The sequence below is a fragment of the Mustela putorius genome, unplaced genomic scaffold, assembly GCF_011764305.1.
Source record: "Mustela putorius furo isolate JIRA1106 unplaced genomic scaffold, ASM1176430v1.1 tig00003923_pilon_pilon_pilon, whole genome shotgun sequence".
In the NCBI taxonomy this organism is placed as follows: Eukaryota; Metazoa; Chordata; class Mammalia; order Carnivora; family Mustelidae; genus Mustela; species Mustela putorius.
Genome location: NW_025422068.1, coordinates 8,846,232 through 8,864,528, shown reverse-complemented (window position 1 = coordinate 8,864,528; position 18,297 = coordinate 8,846,232). Strand labels below are relative to the sequence as shown.

The window sequence follows — 18,297 nt, the reverse complement described above, 5'->3', positions numbered from 1 at the left end:
AAGAAGAGTGGGTGGTGACTGGGGTGATTGGGTTTCTTCCCTCATCCCCCATATTGGCTCCTCTGAGCGTAGAGTGATATTGACTCCTTTCTCTCTAGCTGTGAGCCTGAGAGAGGGTGCTGGCTGATGGTGGGGATAAAGGACAGAGGTTCCAGACCAGCCCCTACCCAGGTCCCTGATGCGGACTTAGGAAGCCAGTCTTTACCTCTCACTGGCTGTGAGGCTGTGAGGCTGTAAGTCTCCATCTCCCCCACTGTGAGGAGGGCAGTGGTGTCCGTCCAGGTGAAGTGAAGTGAGGTTCTGCCTGGAGCCTCCCAACATCGAAGGTCACCGCAGGCAGGTGACTGGGCTGTAAAGGAATTAAGCCTGAGGTCTGGCATGTGAAGGGCATGGTACCCAGCCTGGGCTAGAGATGGAGGCTCGGTGAGTTGGGGAAGGGGAGGTGGGGGTGGGGGGTAGGGGTGAGGGCTGGGGGGATGGAAGCACAGTCATTGTGTCCCTCTGGTGTGAAGTTGGGAGCTTTCTGGGAAGGAAGTGGCCAGGCCTGGCGAGGGGTGAGGGGACCCTGTCAAAATCTCGGATCATGCACCCACAAGTGCACAGGGCCTGGGCGCCCCTTCTCCTGAGGTCACCTAGCCCCAGCTTGAACCTGGGCTTCCCTTTCCACACTGATACGGCATCTTCCCCAGCTGGGCTGGACCTGCCCCCTCCTGCCCCCTGCTGGGTCCAAGGTGTCCATGCCTTGAGCACCAGGAGTCGGCCAGGCCCAACTGTTTGCCTCCCAGCAGCCTGGTTCCAGGAGTCCCACTCCTTGGGTGGTCACTTCTAGGATACCCACGGGCTGGGACTGACACCCCACCAGCCTCCTGCAGCAGGGAAAGCTGGCCTTCGGGGGCAGGAAACAGGTGGGACGACCTTCCCTGGCTGGGCTCACAAGGCCCATGTGTTTTGAGCTGAAATTCAGGTCTGTTGACCTATAGACAGCCTGGGGGTGGGGGAGGGGGGTGGGAGGTGGGTACTATCGTTCCACCATTCTCATCCCAGAGGTTAGGGTGGCTGCCACAGCAGGAGAGACCCGAGCCACCTCAGAGACACCACGTATCCTGAGTACCCATGGGCTTGGAGTCGCTCAGACCCAGCTCAGGATCCTGGCTTGGCTCTGTGGCCTCAGGCAGGGTCCTCCGCCCCTCTGAGCCCAGGGAAGTCAAGGGCATGGAAGATTAGATAGGCTAACATATGCAGAGCCAAAGGGCAGCATGGATTCAGCAGGCCCTTGACCACGCTGCTGTCTTTCCTCACCAAGGAAAGCCCCAGTGAGAGTGTGAGTGGTGGGGAGGGACAGAGGGAAAGGGAGGAGCAGACTGCCGGCTGAGCAGGGAGCCCAGAGGACTTGGGACTCCATCCTAAGCTCATGATCTGAGACAGAGGCAGACACTTAACCCACTGAGCCACCCTGGCTCCCAGGAAGTCACTCTGATCCACCAACATTCCCTGGCAGTGTTGGAAAAGGATTGAGAACTGTCAGTTTTAGAAGAAGGTATTTTTCTGCAGGGCCAGCGTCAAGCCTCAGGGAGGATTTTTTTTTTTTTTATTCCTTTGTGTTAAAAACATGTCACATCCAAAAGAAGTGAGGCCAAAAGAAATGTCGGGGGGTGGAGGGGTTGTGGTGGAGACTGTGCATGCTGTGTGTTCTTGTGTTCTGGATTAATCCAGGCTGGCTGCTCCCCTGAGCAAGAGCCTCTGAAACCAGGTCCATATGTGGACCTAAGAGCCACAGTTAGGAGCCTGGGGCGCAGGAGCCAAGCGGGACAGTGGGGCAGGTTGTAGACTGACAAGCGCCTATGGTCACCTTGTGCACAGCCTTCTTGCAAAGAGGCCAGCTTGCCCCTGTCTGTGCAAGAAGTCACGAATAGCTCCCTGCTGATGACAACATACGCATGTTTATTAGAAAACCGTCCCAGGGGCGCCTGGGTGGCTCAGTGGGTTAAGCCGCTGCCTTCGGCTCGGGTCATGATCTCGGGGTCCTGGGATCGGGTCCCGCATCGGGCTCTCTGCTCGGCGGGGAGCCTGCTTCCTCCTCTCTCTCTCTGCCTCCCTCTCCGTCTACTTGTGATCTCTCTCTGTCAAATAGATAAATAAAATCTTTAAAAAGAAAAAAAAAAAAAAAAAAAAAAAAAAAAAAAAAAAAAAAAAAAAAAAAAAAAAAAGAAAACCGTCCCAAAATAGAGAAAAGCGCAAAAAAGGAAAAAGTGATCATCATAATCCTACCACCCACAGATAAGTCTTCCCAGTATCTATGTGGTTGTTCTTTTGGGACTTGTTATGTGTGAGTTCGTTTTCGTGTATGATTCTAAAAATGGGATTATTGGACATACTTCTTTGGAGACTTTTTTTTCTTTTCATTTAATATAGCATGAGATGTTTCCACATCCTTCAGAATTATTCTAGAATGTACTAGCTACATAGCATTTTTTCATCTGTATAATTTAACCCAAGTCCAAGTTATGGTGTTTGTATTGACAGTCTTTTACGTGTATGATCCACATCCTGGGAATAAATATAGGTGTATTTCCATGATTATCTCCTTAGAATCAATATCTAGAAGTTGAGTTGCTGGACCAAAGGGTTTGCATATGTTGAAGGCTTTTGATGTGTTCCAAATTGCCCTCCTGGGGGCTATTCTAATTTACATTCCCACCAACACCGTAGGAATGTTGCATATTTCCCCAAACCCTGGCCAACTGTGGGTATAATCATACTTTTAAATCTATGCCAGTATGATAAGTTAAAAAAATAAGTGCATGTATGTATCTTGTTTTAATTTGGGCTATATTTTAATGAGAAGTGCAGTCTTGGAGATTAAACTAGTTTTAATAACGTTTGTGTAAACCTAACTGGCACCTGGTGGTAGAGATTAGAATTGCAGGTATAATTGAAAGAGGAAGTCAGCATTTTCTTTAAGAGCTTCTGGATCCTGATTGGTCCTGGAACATCATGGAATCAGCAGCATAGGGGGAATTCTGAGCTCCGAATATTGTATGTCAGAGGTGGAACCCACAAAGGAGCCCTTGGGCACTGTGCTCGTCTTGCATTTTGGGGGTAGTAGTCAGCATTTATGTTGATAAAGTGATTTTTGCCATCTCATACATAGGCGGCTTGGCTCTGTTCAGCAGATCTGGAAGACGTCCTTCCCTGTGCTGGGTTCTGGGCTGGCACAAAGATGAGTCAGACCAGTGGTAGTCTTTGGGGAGCTGTGAGGGAGGGGGACCAACACAAGCAAACAAATCTGCCTTGGGATGGAGTAGAAGGAACAGTTAGGGGTCACTGTGACTCCCTGGAGATTTCTTATACAAATGATTTCTTTACTCCACACTGTGGCTTCTGTCTATGAGGAAAGGCTCCATCTTGCCTACACCTTGACTTTTGCATGTCGAAATCCTTTCTCTTTGAAATTTTGATTGACTCTTAACATCGAGCTTTAGTGACTTTCTGGTTGGTTTTACACCTTCAGAGCTCAGTTTAAACATTTTTCCAAAAATGCATTTGTGGCCTATCTTACAGGACTTAAGGTTTCCATGAACCTGAAAGTATGAGGAGAGCGTCAGGTTGTGAGGCCAAACATGCGGAGAGTTGATGAAATCCAGCCAGGCTGGTGTGGGGGGCTGTGCTCACTGAGCAATAAGTCTGTGTCAAATGCTTTCCCGGGTCTTTGGACCAACACCAAACAAGAGAGACAAGGGGAGGTGTGTGGGTTAAGCATCTGCCTTCGGCTCAGGTCGTGATCTTGGGATCCTGGGATCAAGCCCCATGTCGGGCACTCTGCTCAGTGAGGAGTCTGCTTCTTCCTCTCCCTGTTCTCTCTCTCTCTGGCTCTCTCTCAAATAAATAACATTTAAAAGAACAAAGAGAGAAAAGGGGAGAGAAACACTAAACAAGGAAACCGATAAACCAACAAACAGTTAAATGTGCTAGGAAGAGGACAAAGCAGGGATGTATGGAGAATGCCAGCTGGACTAGTGCGTGGGCATAACGGGGATTAAGTCATCCAAAGGCTCTTGGGGAGGGTGACATTTGAGCTGAGCTTTTAATAGTGAAAATGATGCTGAGATCTTGTGGGGAAAGTGTTCCTGGAGGAAAAAAAACAAGTGCATGAAGTCATGAGTTGTGGGGAACCTATGTGTACTTACATATCCAGAGTACACAAAAAGGGTATGGGGCAGGAGGGCGTGGAGGGGAGGGGACAGGGCGGTGAAGCCGGAGAGATCTCCAGCCCTGCGTGGCCGGAAGCTTGTAGGCTGTAGGCTAACAGGCTGACCAAGGCTGGAGGCCGGGGAGACTTGGCTTTGTGTTTATAGAAACCACAAGCTGACTTGCCAGGGGCTCAGAGATTTAACCCCCCCTCCTGAGGGAAGAAAGGACTGTCTCTTCCCCTTCCCCTCCCCCTCCCCCCTCCCCCCAAGCCCTTCCAACATGCCCTGGGAAGCAAGTGCACTTACTGAGAGCTGGCGATCACCATGGGAGGTCCGTGGTCTCCTCCCTACTTGACAGATGAGGAGGCTGAGCACTTGGCTGAGACAGAAGGCCCACCCACATGACAAAGCCCAGAATCTCGCAGAGGCTGGGGGACTCCTCCCTCTGGCAAACCGGCTTGGGCAGCAGGTGGGGGCTCAGGACCATCTCATGTGGTAGCACGAGGGTCTTTCTTCTCTTAGTACCCAAGGACCCCGTATCTGAAGTTGATATCCTCTTGACCTCCTACCTTGCTTTTATCGAAAGCCAGAGCTCACCGCATGTGCCACGCCATTATCAGCTTGTCCAGACCATTCCCTGCTCTCTGGAATAACCAAAACAGAAAGCCAGGTCTAACATAAAGCCAGGTCTGTTTCTCCCTTATGGCCAAGTGTGAGGCTGGGCCCAGTGACATCGGGAATCAGGTCTGTGGGACACGAGTTCAAAAGCACATCTCAACCCTAAATGTGCCCATTTGATGTCATGAAAAGCTGAAGTTTACAGTGGCCACACTGCGTGTCCAGATCTCGACGTGGGCAAGGACGGGGGGTGGGATGCAGGAGTGCGCCTGGCTTCGCTCCTGAAAACCCCCAAAAACCCAGGCCATGAGAGCTTCCCATACAGAGAACTCTCCAGCATCACCAGGAGGGCTATGATACATAGGGGCAGGACTTTGGGCCCCGTGTGGAAGAAGGAGTGGCTAACTCTTTGGGACAGGGTTTGCCTCACAAAAGAGGGACATCTGAGGTGTGTCTTGAGGGAAGAGCAGGAGTTCGGCAGGAGGGCAAGCTGGGGAGACATTGCACACAGCACACACGTGGGCGCTGTCAACCCCATGGGAGGTACAGTGGGGTCCCTGTCCCCTGTGGACAGTGCCTCTGGGGTCAGCAGAGAGAGGAAGGAGGTGAAGTTGAATGCAGGGTTTGGAGGCCGCAGAAACCCCAATTGATGTGGACTTGTGTGAACACAGAAGAGACGGACCTCCCTGGCAACAGGGCAGAACGGAAGGAAGGGGTTCTAGAATCAGCATGGGGTGAACCCCCAGCCTCGGGAAACCAGCACCCAGAACCCAGGTCCCAGGGAATGCCTATCCTCGCTCTGGGCTAAACTGTGGTCGATGAGACAGGGTCTCGGCCTGGGACCATTTTGAAACACAGAACTCCGTTGGACCGTTTGGAATTAATCAAGTGAGCCAAAAAGGACCACGGAGCACCACACATTCATATGCTTTCTTGCACTCTCGAAGTTCAAAAACAGCTTTGATTGTAAAAATGTAATTAGTTAAATGATTCATCTGTAATATTCCAAATTCATCTGTTTTTCGATTTCGACAACCTACATCTCATTTTCCTCTGGCCCCCTGCGGCGCCGCTCTCCAGCGCGCCCCCCCACCCCCTGGTTCCGGGTAGAGCGGGGATGGGATGAAAGGAGACTTCCCGAGCCCCCGATAATGGTCCTCAGATTGGAACCTTGGGGAGACACAGCTGGGCCCGAGGGAGAGGGCCTCCTCCTGGGATTTCCTCCCCACGGTCCCACTTACCAAGGAGTGTACACTCCTTGACTCAGACCCCTGGCCTTGGACCTGTGCTGTGTTTGATTGTCACCTCTGGGGTCCCTATATGCCTTGCTTACACACCGTAGCTACGGGTTTTGGGGGGTTTTCAGCTACGGGCATCTTCTTGGCAGTAGCTGAGAGCCCCCAGCCCCAGATAGCAGCCTTGTCCCTGAGTCCAGCTCCTCCCACAGGACACCCTGTAGGGGGCCTGCAGATGAGGACCCCTCCTGTCCTTTGTGGGGTGGGGAGGGGGAGGCCTGCAGTGACATTTTTGCACACCACAGCCCTCCCGCCCGATTGCTGGCTGAGCTTCTTCTCCCTTCCCCAGGCAACAAAGCAGTCCTCTCTGCAGTAGGTGGACGGCTTCTTCACAGACCTGAACCAGGTCACCGAGGCGAACTCAGACCTTCCAAGCAAACAGACTTGAGAGAAAGCCATTATTTGGGTACAGAGGGGGTCCTGCCAGCTCCTTCTGAAGTCAGGGACTGGACTTGTGTCTTGCTCACACAGTGGAAGGAGGATGGGCTTTGGGGTTCCATAGACTACATGGCCTCAGACACATCCCCAACCTGTCTTTGGCCACTGGGGTAACCCGTAAATGACCCCACAAGAGCCTTTAATGCTGGGCACACAAGCTGGGTTCGGTGATGGCCGCTGACCTTAGCAAGAGGAGCCCTGGAGGCTGAAGGAGCCCCCTTTGGGCCAGTGCCCCAGTCCCCAGAACCCTGGCTGTGACACACATACCCCCACCCCCGCCGCAGGAGTCCTCAGGTGCCCTGGATGGCCCTCAGCGGGTCAAGAGCGCCCTCTGCTGACCCCAGGGTTAGAGACCAGGGCGGGGGCGGGGGTGGGGGTGGGGGTTGGGACCAGACATCCATTCACATGGCAATGGGTTCTTTCAACAACCGTGTATTTTGTTCTCATGATTTACGAAGCACTTTGTTTGGCACTTGGGATGAAAGAGTGAAAAAACATACCAAGGTCCTTACCCTCTTAGAGGTTGTGGTTGTGTGGGAGAGAGAATCAAAGTTCAATGGCACTTTGCGCCAAGGTCAGGGCTGGGACCACCTGCAACCCGGGCCTGGCCACATAGGGGTCAGGGGTGCTGCTCTGGGGAAGGGAGGTGTGACCTGAGGACAGAATACAAGTAGGTGCTGACCCAGGTTGTTGGAGAGTAATATCCAGACAGGCTACGGAGAACAGGGCCAGCTGGCTTGGTTAAGAGTGGGGGTGGTGTAGGCAGGAGGGTGCGAGGGGGAAGAAGCTAGCATCTTGAAGCCAGTTGGCTGCCTCCCCAGGAGCCAAAAGGTGGAGGGAATTTGCAATGGTGTCCAACCTGGGAAGGACTGGACAGACACAAAAACTTCACTAACCTATCTGACTGCCCAGGAAGCAGTGAGTTCCCCATCACTGGAGGTATGCAAGGGCTGCACGCTCACTTACCAGGAAGGGCATCTAAGGAGAGGCTGGCCCCAATGGGTCATCTTCCCACAAGTGAGTTGTTCCACCAATAGGGCCTCTTTGGAGAGCTACTCAGACCCAAACTCAGTGCAGCGGGTGGGGAGCTTGGTGTGGGGGTACTTGCCAGGTGCTTGCTGAAGCCTGAGGGGAATGATGAGGTGGGAAGCACTCAGGGTTTAGGCACAAAATTCAGGTTCGTGTCCCAGGTAGACCTGAGCACGCCTGACCTCCCTGGGGAAAGCCAGGCTGTGGCAGCTAGAGATAGGGAGGCTGGTGGAAGCTGGTGCGGGAGAGAGGCCAGGTCTTAGGCAGGGACAGGTGAGGGACTGGAGAGGGGTCCATGGTTTGGAGAGATGGTTCAGAGCTGGAAATGCAGGCTCACATGCTCTTAGTTGCGTTCCCTATATGGGCCAGCCAGGGGAGGAATAGGTGAGGCATGGATGTGGGAGAGCGCAGGACTGCCCCCACCAACTGCAGGGCTGAACTTGGGGGGCCACAGGCCCCACCTAGAGAGTGCCACAGTGCAGCCCACGCACTTGGATCATTATCACAGCTTCCCTGACTGTTAGAGAGAAGCTGGAAATCCAGATTTCACACAAAATCTTGGATCCTTAAGGGTTCCAACTAATTCAACACCAGTGCAGGATAATTGCGTTGTCTGGAAACCAAGGAGGGCCGGCCTCACAGCCCAGGGGGTGCAACGGGAGAGGCCTGGGTGTGGCCGGGACCCCAGGGGTCCCCACGAAGCACCTGCAGCCTCAGTGTCTGCTGCCAGCCATCCCTGTCCCTCTGTCCTCTCAGTTGCACCTTCTGCCTCCCTTAGACTATCTCCATCTTGTGGTTCATGCCACACGCAGACCATTACTGTGGGGTCAGCTGCTGCGTCCTGCTAGCTTCCCACCCCAGACTGCTACTTCCAGTGCCTTCCACCAGACCAGCCCCACGTGCCTGGGCTGGAGAAACCAGCCCAGAGGCTGGCGGCTCAGGGACACAGGGTGCGCCTCATTGACCCATACTGCACGGTCCCACACCCAGTGGGAGTCGGGTGGGCATCTGACTCCCTTCTCCCCACCCAGGAACCATCCTTCCTGATACCTGACAGGGTAATCATGTAGCAGGCAAATGTGTAATTTAAGCAGGTATTTTGGGATCGGTTCAAAGGCATAGCACCTTCTCTTCCAGCCACGATGTATAATACGGACACAGACGTAATTGCTTCCAGCGCGCACAGGATAGACTGAGCGTGCCCTCTCCCCAAAATAGAAGCCAGATGGCTTCCTGGCCTCACAGGATCTTAGAGCTGAAAGGGACCCAGGAGATTTTCTAAGCGGAGGGTTACAAACCCAGATGCGACTACAGAGCTGGCAAATCACCTGGTCCGGGGGCAAATCACCAGGTCAGGGGCAGCCGGCCACTCGAGGGGCAGGGCCTCCGGGCCAGGGGCGGGGCCTGTGGCCCAGGGGCGGAGCTATGCTAAGGAGTTTCTTGCCTCACCACCTTTGCCAGGCATGCCACCTGGGGGTGGAGAGGCGGCACCATCTTCCAACCTTTCTAGAAAAGCACAAACTGGATGTTTGTGCACGACATCCCAATTTTTGAAAGATTGCAACTAATTCAGTTCGTTGGGTTTGGGTTTGGGTTTCTTAACTGTGCGAACCAAAACAAGCCTGGCTCTGGGACAGCCCTTCACCCTACAGACAAAGAGTTGGAGGGTGGCAGCTGGACCAGGCCCCTAACCTCAGCAGGTTCCTGGAACCCCGCCCAGCTAAAGTCTTCATGGCTGACTGAGTTGGGACACCATTAATTGATGGCTCTACAAAGGGCCACAGATCCCAGGACGGGGTTCCCAGGAGGAACCGGGGCCCACCACCAGGGCTTGAGCTGGAAGCAGTCCTTGTCTGGAGAAGCACATATGTGGAGCCCTGCCTTTCTTATTTTTAAAGCCCTCTATGGGCTACACAGTGAGCATCTGTGGGTCCATCTGGCTTCACCCACAAGGCATGTCCTAGCCCTCCTTGCCACATTCCACGAAAGGCTTATGACACATGCTGAGACCTGAGCATCATCCCCGTGGCCCTTCCCTAATACCTGCAGTCTCTCCCATGCAATTCCCTGGAGAACTTTCTAGAATGTAGACCTGCTCTCCTGTTGCAGCCCCTCTGGGGCAGCCTCACTCCTGCAGGATGATGTCCCAACCTCAGCCAGCTCAGCCGGGCTGGACCCAAGAAGCAACAGTCCTCTCTCTACCCCACAACGAAATCCAAGCCCGGGAAATTACTATACCCGGACAGTCTTGCTGTGGTCCATGTGTGTGAAGCCTGGTCTGAGAAATCAGAACCAGCCCCTCTGGGGCAGCCTCACTCCTGCAGGATGATGTCCCAACCTGCAGCCAGCTCAGCCGGGCTGGACCCAAGAAGCAACAGTCCTCTCTCTACCCCACAACGAAATCCAAGCCCGGGAAATTACTATACCCGGACAGTCTTGCTGTGGTCCATGTGTGTGAAGCCTGGTCTGAGAAATCAGAACCACATGGGGCTGACCTGCCCTGCGGCGGCTGCCCACCCACTCTAATGAGGGAGCCTTCTCACAGGAATGCACACATCCCAGCCTGGGACCCTGGGGCCCAACAGCCTTGTAATTTGATGAATTGTCAACATCTGGGCCGTAATTACTGGTCCCTGGACTGATAATCCTGGTAAGCCCCCTCACATCCACAGGCCCTGTCCTGGTGCAATTTGGAGGCTCCATTCCCCGACGGGAGCCGTCAGCATGAATTACAACTGGCAAGGGAGACAGGCACCCTGCTTCAGCCGGTCTGAGCATCGACTCCTGTCTGCACCTAAACACGGCCTGTTTATGGATTTAGCTCAGTGCAGCAGACAGTGTCGCAGATTGGGAAGCCTGAGCCCTAACTAATCAAGGAAGAACAGAGCCAAACCCCGTGCGGGATAAACAGTCGGCCCAGCCCTTTTGCTTCAGGGTCCCTCCAGCAATGAGCCAGCAGACTCAGCTTCCCAAACTTATTTCCCAAAGAAATCTCCCCTCCATTGCTGCTCCTGCTAATTTTTCCTAAGAGATGGCTCGGAAGAACTCTGCTTGGGAAATATTCAGTGGTGGGAAGTTGGAAGGGTGGGAGCAGACCCACAAAAGTGCAGCCAGAGTCCCACCACCTGCCATTCAGAAGAACCAGACAAGGTCACTCCCCAGCACTACCCAGGGCTCATGCAGACCCCATGCCTGTGTCAGCCTGCCTCTAGGGTCTCATGCCTCTGGTTGGTCTGGGAGAGGAAGAGGCAGAGGAGACAGACCTAGGACTCCTTCTACTGGACACGTCCTTGGAGAGGAGAAGGACACATCCCTCATTTTGCAGATAAGAAAACTGAGGCTCTAGGTGGCTCAGGTCACTGAGCTAGGCGAGGAACCAAGCCAGCACATTGCGGGGCTTTTGGCCTGCCTGGCCTGCGTGTCTCGTGCACAGCACATCCGGCAACTGTCCTGGGGCTCTGCTGATCTGCAGTGGGGAGGGGGGCAGATAGTGATTTAAAGCAGAACCGAGGCTTGTAAACAGCTGTGGGGTTTCCTGGAGGGCAGAATGTGTTGAAAACCTCTGGTGAATTCCATGGCTTTGATCAGGCAGGAGAGGGAGCCCATGGGAACAGACTGGCCACGGGCACAGTGCTGTTGGCGTCCGACCCTCTGGAGTGCCTGTCCCGGGGAAGCGGAGGCTCCGAGACAGAATTTGAACCCTGGCAAGGCCAAAGTTCTGCGTTCGCCTGTGGCTGCCCCGTGTGCCTTCCTTCCCCGCTCTTTTTGTGGGAGATGCCCCCTAGTCTGGGGCGGGGGAGGGCTGCCTTGACAGGACAAGGCTCCTGCCATCAAGGACGTGCCCCTGCCCAGGCCTGGGGTCCGCTTGTCCAGACTGCTTGCACTCCTGATGGCCCTCCTCTGCCCAAGACTGGCTTGCTGTCGGCTAGAACACTCAGTCTGGACCCTTCCGCACCTCACTCCGCACCTCCACCCCGTGTTTGTCCTTGACTCCCTTCAGACCAACTCCTGGCCCTTCCCTCGAGCATTTCTGCTCCTCTGAGGACTTCCAGAGCCTGGCTCAGGCATCCTTCCAGCCCATGGAAACGTCTGGTTCATAGATGGTCCACACAGCCTCCCGGATTTGGGCAGATGAGAGAGCATGGCCGGGGGATATCGGCGCCCGGAGGACGGAGTGGAAGTGCCTTCCCGTTTCTAGAAAAACAGGGTACCCACAGCCCTGTGTGCTCTCTGTCCATACTGCAGACATCCTGGAATGGGGCTTGGGGACCCAGCGTTGATGGACCAGAGACAGACCCAGCCCCAGGAAGGGCCGAACCAGGATACATGCTCTGTGCCCAGCAAGGGGCAGGCGGGCTTTGGGCACCAGACCAGGAGGTTGGGACATCATCCTGCAGGAGTGAGGCTGCCCCAGAGGGGCTGCAACAGGAGAGCAGGTCTACATTCTAGAAAGTTCTCCAGGGAATTGCATGGGAGAGACTGCAGGTATTAGGGAAGGGCCACGGGGATGATGCTCAGGTCTCAGCATGTGTCATAAGCCTTTCGTGGAATGTGGCAAGGAGGGCTAGGACATGCCTTGTGGGTGAAGCCAGATGGACCCACAGATGTTCACTGTGTAGCCCATAGAGGGCTTTAAAAATAAGAAAGGCAGGGCTCCACATATGTGCTTCTCCAGACAAGGACTGCTTCCAGCGGGGGGGTTGGGGGGGGTCATGCAGACAGTGGGACCTGTGCCGCCCCTCTGGGAAAGGAGCTGGGGAGGGGTGAAGGAGGTTTGCTTTGTCCTGTCTCTTTCTGCACAGTTCATGTGTTCTCCTGAGTGCACATAGCATGTGTGCATGCACACACACACACAGAGGCCAGCGATGCAGGGAGGCCTGCATCTCCTTGTCACAAGTGAGGCGGCCCAGGTCACCAGCTGGCATGTGGGCAAGGCTGGATTTGGTCTCAGATATGTCTGAATCCAGAGCCAGCCTCCTCTGACCACCTGGCATGTCTCCTAGAGCTCAGCCCCGGGGCTCTCTTCCAGAAGGATGGGGACCCAGCTTCGGGGGATGTTGCTGCTCCTAGAGGCTCCTAGAAGGGCCATTTGAGCTGGGCTTTGAGGAACAAGTAGTTCTCCAGGTGGAAGCAGGACTGTCTGCAGTGGAGGAACTGGGAAAGCAGAGCTTGGGGCCAGGAAACAGCGTGGTGGGTGAAAGTCCGTGGGCCTCCAGAGGCCCCACATATACTCCCTGAGACCTCTGGAGCAGCTCTCTCCAAATCCCAGGGGCTGCCAGGAGGCCACGGTGTGGCAGAGTTTAGGGGAAAGCTGGGGCAAACCCAGGGCAGGAACAGCCCTGCTGGAGAGAACAGGTAATGAGGATGCTGAGACTCTTAGAGAGGTTGAGTGGCTCTCCTGGGGTCACACAGCAAGCACGTCTGTCTGACCCAGCACTCTCTCTGGTAGAGGCCTAGGGTGACAGAGGGTCTAGAGAGCTCTGCCCAAAGAGGGGCTGTTCAGTTGGGGAGACAGACATCCCAGGAATCCCAGAAGGAAGGCAAGGCCCGTGAGCCTCTGTCCTAGGTCCCCTGGGACCTAGGGGCCACCTGTCAAGGGTGCTGCCCTGTACTGTGGGAGAGGGAGAACTGCCTTGAGAGGAGGGCCTGTTTCAGCCCTTGGATGGTCCCGATGCCTCAGCTTCTTCATCTGTAGGATAGGGCTGTGGGGCCTGCTTCCCAGGGCGGCAGTGAGGGTGGAGGCCGGGAAGGGTGTGGCCACGGAGAGTCTCCTCCTCAGTGGCCCCCAGGAGAGGGGTGCCCGCCTCCCTCAGACTAGCCCTGCACTGAGTCCCAGGGCCTGTGAGGGGCCCTTTGCCGCCAGTGACTTAGCTGTGAGGCCCACCGTGTCCTCTCTCCCTGCACGGCATGGCACAGGAAGAGAAAGGAGATTAACTTAGCTCTAAGCTTCTCTTTTTTCATCTCTGTCTGCATGAGGGATTTGGGCAGACGAGAGAGCATGGCCGGGGGATATCGGCGCCCGGAGGACGGAGTGGAAGTGCTTTTCTGGACTCCAGCCCTGGCCTGTTCTGGCTGGGTCACCTGGGGCGAGACCTTCCCCTCCCTGGGCCTCAGTTCCCTCCTATAAAGACAGGGATGATAACACCTGCCTTACAGGCTTGCTGCGGTGATTCAGACTTAGTATGGGGGCCACGAGGAGCCCCCAGGTGAGACTCAGGGTGGGACTGGGCCCCTTGTGTATTCTGGTCCTGGGGAGTAGAGGAGGAGCAGGGTCCAATTTTAGCAGACTAAGAGGGGGGCCTCAGGCGCATGGATCCAGGGGTCAGGCCAGCTGGGAGCCAGCAGGAGGTGGGCCAGCGAGGGCAGTCCCTGGTGAGCAGCCTGGGAGCCCTCCTGACCAGGAGCCCTCAGATCCGAGACCCCACCCCGTCTCCTGGGATTCCTTCTGCCCCCAGGACATGGTCTCGAAGTCCAGACCCTCAGCCGACCTTGAGGCTGGTGGCCAGGGCCACTTAAGGGACAAATTTTCAGAACTGCCCTGGCTTTCTGCCTGGAGCAAGGCCCTGGTGTAAGGAAAAGGCCCTCTTAGGACATCTGGGGACGTAGCTGGCCCAGTTCAGGGAGGTCTGACTGTGCACCCGGGGAAACTGACTGTTCACTGTTGGGCCCCAGGCCGTGTGCAGACCTGAGGGAGGAGAGACTGGCTTCCAGGAGCCAGAGAGTGTCTCCCAGGTAGAGGAGCCAGGGCAGGGCCTTGAAAGCGGCGGGAACAGCCCACGTGAAGCCATGATATGAGAAAGAAGTAGAGAGCTTGGGAAGACCAGGGACACAGGACAGCCCCAAGGTAGAGGCTGGGCCAGGCCATGAGGACACCAGTGCTAGGCACAAGAGTGCAGCCTCCGCAGGGCAGGGACACGTGAGAGAGACCAGGATGGGAGGGAGGCTGATGCTGAGGCAGAGCTCCTGTCTGCCGCTGTGCTCTCTGCCCACGGTGCCCTCCCTAAAGCCCCAATTGTTACTTTCTCAGGCCAGAACTCCCTAATCTTTCCCAATACCTCCCAGAGCCTGGCAGGCTGTCCACCTGCTCAGAACTGCCAGAACCCTTTGTCTGTCCTGCCTCGGAGCAGACATATCTGCTCACGCTTTGTCTTTCTCAGTACCTTTCCTTGCTTTGACTCAACACACACTGAGAGGCGTGTGCTCTGTCCAGGCCTCATCCGAGCACTGGGGACACAGAGGTCAGACCCTTTTCCTGGATCCGCTGGTAGACTTGTATAGACCACACAGTGACAATGCACGGTATGATGTGCGACCCTTAGAAAAGGGGCCGGGTGCAGGGACAGATGGCCTGACTTCTGAGAAGTGAAGGAGCCCCGAGGGCATCGTGAAGGAGGAGGTGACTGAACAGAGGATGGTACACAAGGGGGTGAGGGGTGTGCCTGGCGGGCATGCGGTTCATGTGCAGGGTCAGGAGAGTGGAACTGCCTAGAACATTTGCAGCGTCTGTGGGATGAGGAGGCCGCGCAGGGAGGAGGACAGGGGTTGACAGAGACTGGTCAGACCCAGTTGGTGGCACTGCCCTTGGATTCTTGTATACTCTTACCTGGTGGGGGAGCTCAGGGGGGCTTTCTGAGCAGGCAGCGGCTGGACAGGCAGAGGGCGCCTGTGGGGGCTGCTTGGCAGCCGTCCCTGACCCCCTGCAGACACCATGGAGCCCCCAGAGCCTCTGCGATGTGCCAGCCCTTGAGACCCAGCCTTGGGAGATTTGGCTTCTCTTGACCTTGACTTGGGCCTGCTAAGGCCACAGCAGTGCAGGGAATTAAAAGAGCCTTTAGGACTCTTCAGGCCTGTCTTAGCCTGTTTGGGCTGCTCTAACAAAGGGCCACGGACTGGGTAGTCTAGAAACAACAGAAATCGACTTCTCACAGTCTTGGAGGCTGGAGGTGTGAGGTCAGGGTGCCGGTGCGGTCGGGGTTCTGGTGGGAGGCCCTCTTCCGGACTGCAGGCAGCTGCCTCCTCCCTGTGTGCTCACATGGTGGACACAGAGGCCAGCAGCTCTCTGGAACCTCTCTTCTGAATAGGCTGACGCCCCATCCATGAGGCTCCTAAAAGCCCCCCATCCTAAGGCCATCACCCCAGGGATTAAGTTTCAACACATGCATTTTGCGGGAGGATGCGTTCAGTCCCTGCTGACTTACGTGTGAGTGAACTCGGTTCGAACTGGATTAAAGCAAAGCTGTGGACAAATAAAGTGTGTAGCGGGGGGTTTCAGCAGCCGACCTTTTCTGCTCTCTGTCTCTCCACTCTGGCTTCCTCTCTGTTGGCTCTTCCTCAAGCCACATGGTGCCCCCAGGAGTTCCACCTTAGCCCCATCAGAGAAAAGAGCCCTCTTTCCCCTACAGGGTCACCATCCAAAGTCCCAGACATGACACTCATCCCTGAACCCCTCACCCTGGTTGAGGGAATGTGACCGTACTCCCAAGCCCCATATGTGCAGATGGGGGTGGTCCTGGAGAAGAAGAAGGGCTCTGTCATTGGAGGAGGGGATTCTGGACAGTAAACACCCAGATGCCCTCGCATGAAATGTACTCAGACCACAGGCTCACGTCAGGTTTTGGTCTTTGATATCCAGTAGTGCTTCTGGGTCATAAAACACACAGGAAATGCCTATCTGGTGTGTAACCTCTCTCTCTGTCTCTCTCATTTCCAGGGGCCGCTGGGTCTGGATGGCAAGCCCGTAAGTGATTACAGGGAAACTCTAGGTGGTCCTGGGACTGGGCCACTTGTGGGGCTGGAAGTGATAGGGGGAGGGTGCCAGAGGGAAGGGGCCACCGGGAACCCGGCTCAGCACAGAGAGAAGTCATTTGGGCATCAGACTGGAGTTCAAATCCAGCTCCACTACCTGCTGACTGTGCACCCTTGGGGGGCCCTTCACCTCACAAGCCTGAGGCTCTGTCAAATGGGTCCATTGACCCTCCTCGCTTGAACCAGCCCTGCAGGCTGGGGATGTGGAGAAGTGTAAATTGCACTTTGACATTGAGTCAGCCTTCAAAACATACAAGCCTCTCCTAGCAAGCCCCACGCACAGAGCATTCCCCCCGCCACCCCCCAGTCTCAAGACTTCCCAATGGTAGACACTGGGCTGATGAGTTCTCAACACCTGGGCCAGGAGCCTATGGTCCACAGGCATCTTCAGCAGAATGAACACGCTGCTCAGGGAGACAGCATAATTAAATAAATAATTGGAAGTCGGTGGATAGGCAGGTGGGTGGGTGGATGGATGGATGGATGGATAGATGGATGGATGGATGGACAAATGGATTGATGAATCGTTGCATGGAAGGACAGACAGATGAATGGCGGGTGGATGCAAGGAAGGATGTATGAATGGATTGATGGGTGGATGGATGGATGGATGGATGAAAAAAATGAATTGATAGGGGTGCCTGGGTGGCTCAGTGGGTTAAGCCTCTGCCTTCGGCTCAGGTCATGATCTCAGGGTCCTGGGATCGAGCCCCACATCAGGTTCTCTGCTCAGCAGGGAGCCTGCTCCTCCCCCCTGCCTACTTGTGATCTCTCTGTCAAATAAATAAATAAAATCTTTTAAAAAAATGAATTGATAAATGGTTGGATAAAAGGGCAAATGGATAGATAAATGAATGGGTTGATGAATGGGTGTATGGGTGGGTAGACGGAAGGAAGGAAGAATGGTTGGGTAGAAAGATAGTCAGATGAGGTTATGAATCAATGATTGTACAGTGGCTGGACGCACGGGAGACTAACTGAGTTAGCAGGTGGACAGATGCATGATGGTTGGGTGGACAAGAGAGTGAAGGAATGAGTGAAATAGTAAGTGATTGAGGAGCTGCCAGACGATGTGTGCCGTATCAGAGGATGGAGAAATGAACTGACTTCTTATGTGGACAAGTCGTTAAGGGAATGAACCAGCAAACCTATTATGGACAGAAGGGATAATGGAAAGTTAGGGGCAGCGGCCACCAGGCACAGGAGGAGCTGAGCTTGGAGGGCTCTGCTCTGTGGAGGGAGTGACAGCACATGTGTTCCTACCTCAGCTGAGAGGTCCCGGCCACCCTCAAGTCCCCTGGCGCCCCTCATGCAGAGGAACGGGGTGTGGAGCTGTCCTGGGCCCAGCAAGGGCAGTTGTCATTAAAAGCAGACAGACTTATGTGTTTCCCCACCCAGCTCCCCGCAGCTCTGCTCAAAGCCTTAGGGAACCCAGCCCAGTCCTCCCCACTCAGGCCTGTTTTTCTTTACCTTTTTTTCTGCAGGGACTTCCAGGCCCCAAAGGGGAAAAGGTAAGTGATGCCGGCAGCTGTCTAGATGCAGATATGATGAAGGATGCCAGAAACCTGCCTCCAAACCCCAGCTCTGGAGTGTGGCCCTGGGCAGGTCACATCCCCTCCTGGAACCTCAGTTTCCCCATCTGGAAGGTGGGGCTAAGAATGCCTCCCTCCTAATGGTTACACAGCTTATATTTAACAATCCCGAGTGCCCAGGGGGTGACATTGGAGTCCCCTCCACACCAGAGAGTGACAAAACTCAAAGCAAGGTCTTCGCAAAATGAGGAGTTTCCAAAGCAAAAAATCATGGAAGAGAGGGGGGAGGGGCCGGAGCCAGGAAAGCCTGGGGGGCGGGGGTTTGAACAGTCACTATAGATGGTATTCTTTGTGAGGAGTGTGTGGCCCCCCAGGCAGACAAATGGTGGG

The 18,297-nt window shown here is 55.0% G+C and overlaps 1 protein-coding gene across 6 annotated transcripts in view; it reads left to right on the top strand.

Moving 5' to 3' along the window:
- The window catches only part of COL23A1 (collagen type XXIII alpha 1 chain), a 311,296-nt gene that overhangs the window by 269,038 nt on the left and 23,961 nt on the right, over positions 1–18,297 (top strand). For all 6 annotated transcript variants that reach the window (XM_045069295.1, XM_045069300.1, XM_045069299.1 and 3 more), the window contains 2 exons: positions 16,281–16,307; positions 17,860–17,886. In XM_045069295.1, coding sequence (XP_044925230.1) covers positions 16,281–16,307; positions 17,860–17,886 — 54 coding nt within the window. The remainder of the gene's footprint in view (positions 1–16,280; positions 16,308–17,859; positions 17,887–18,297) is intronic.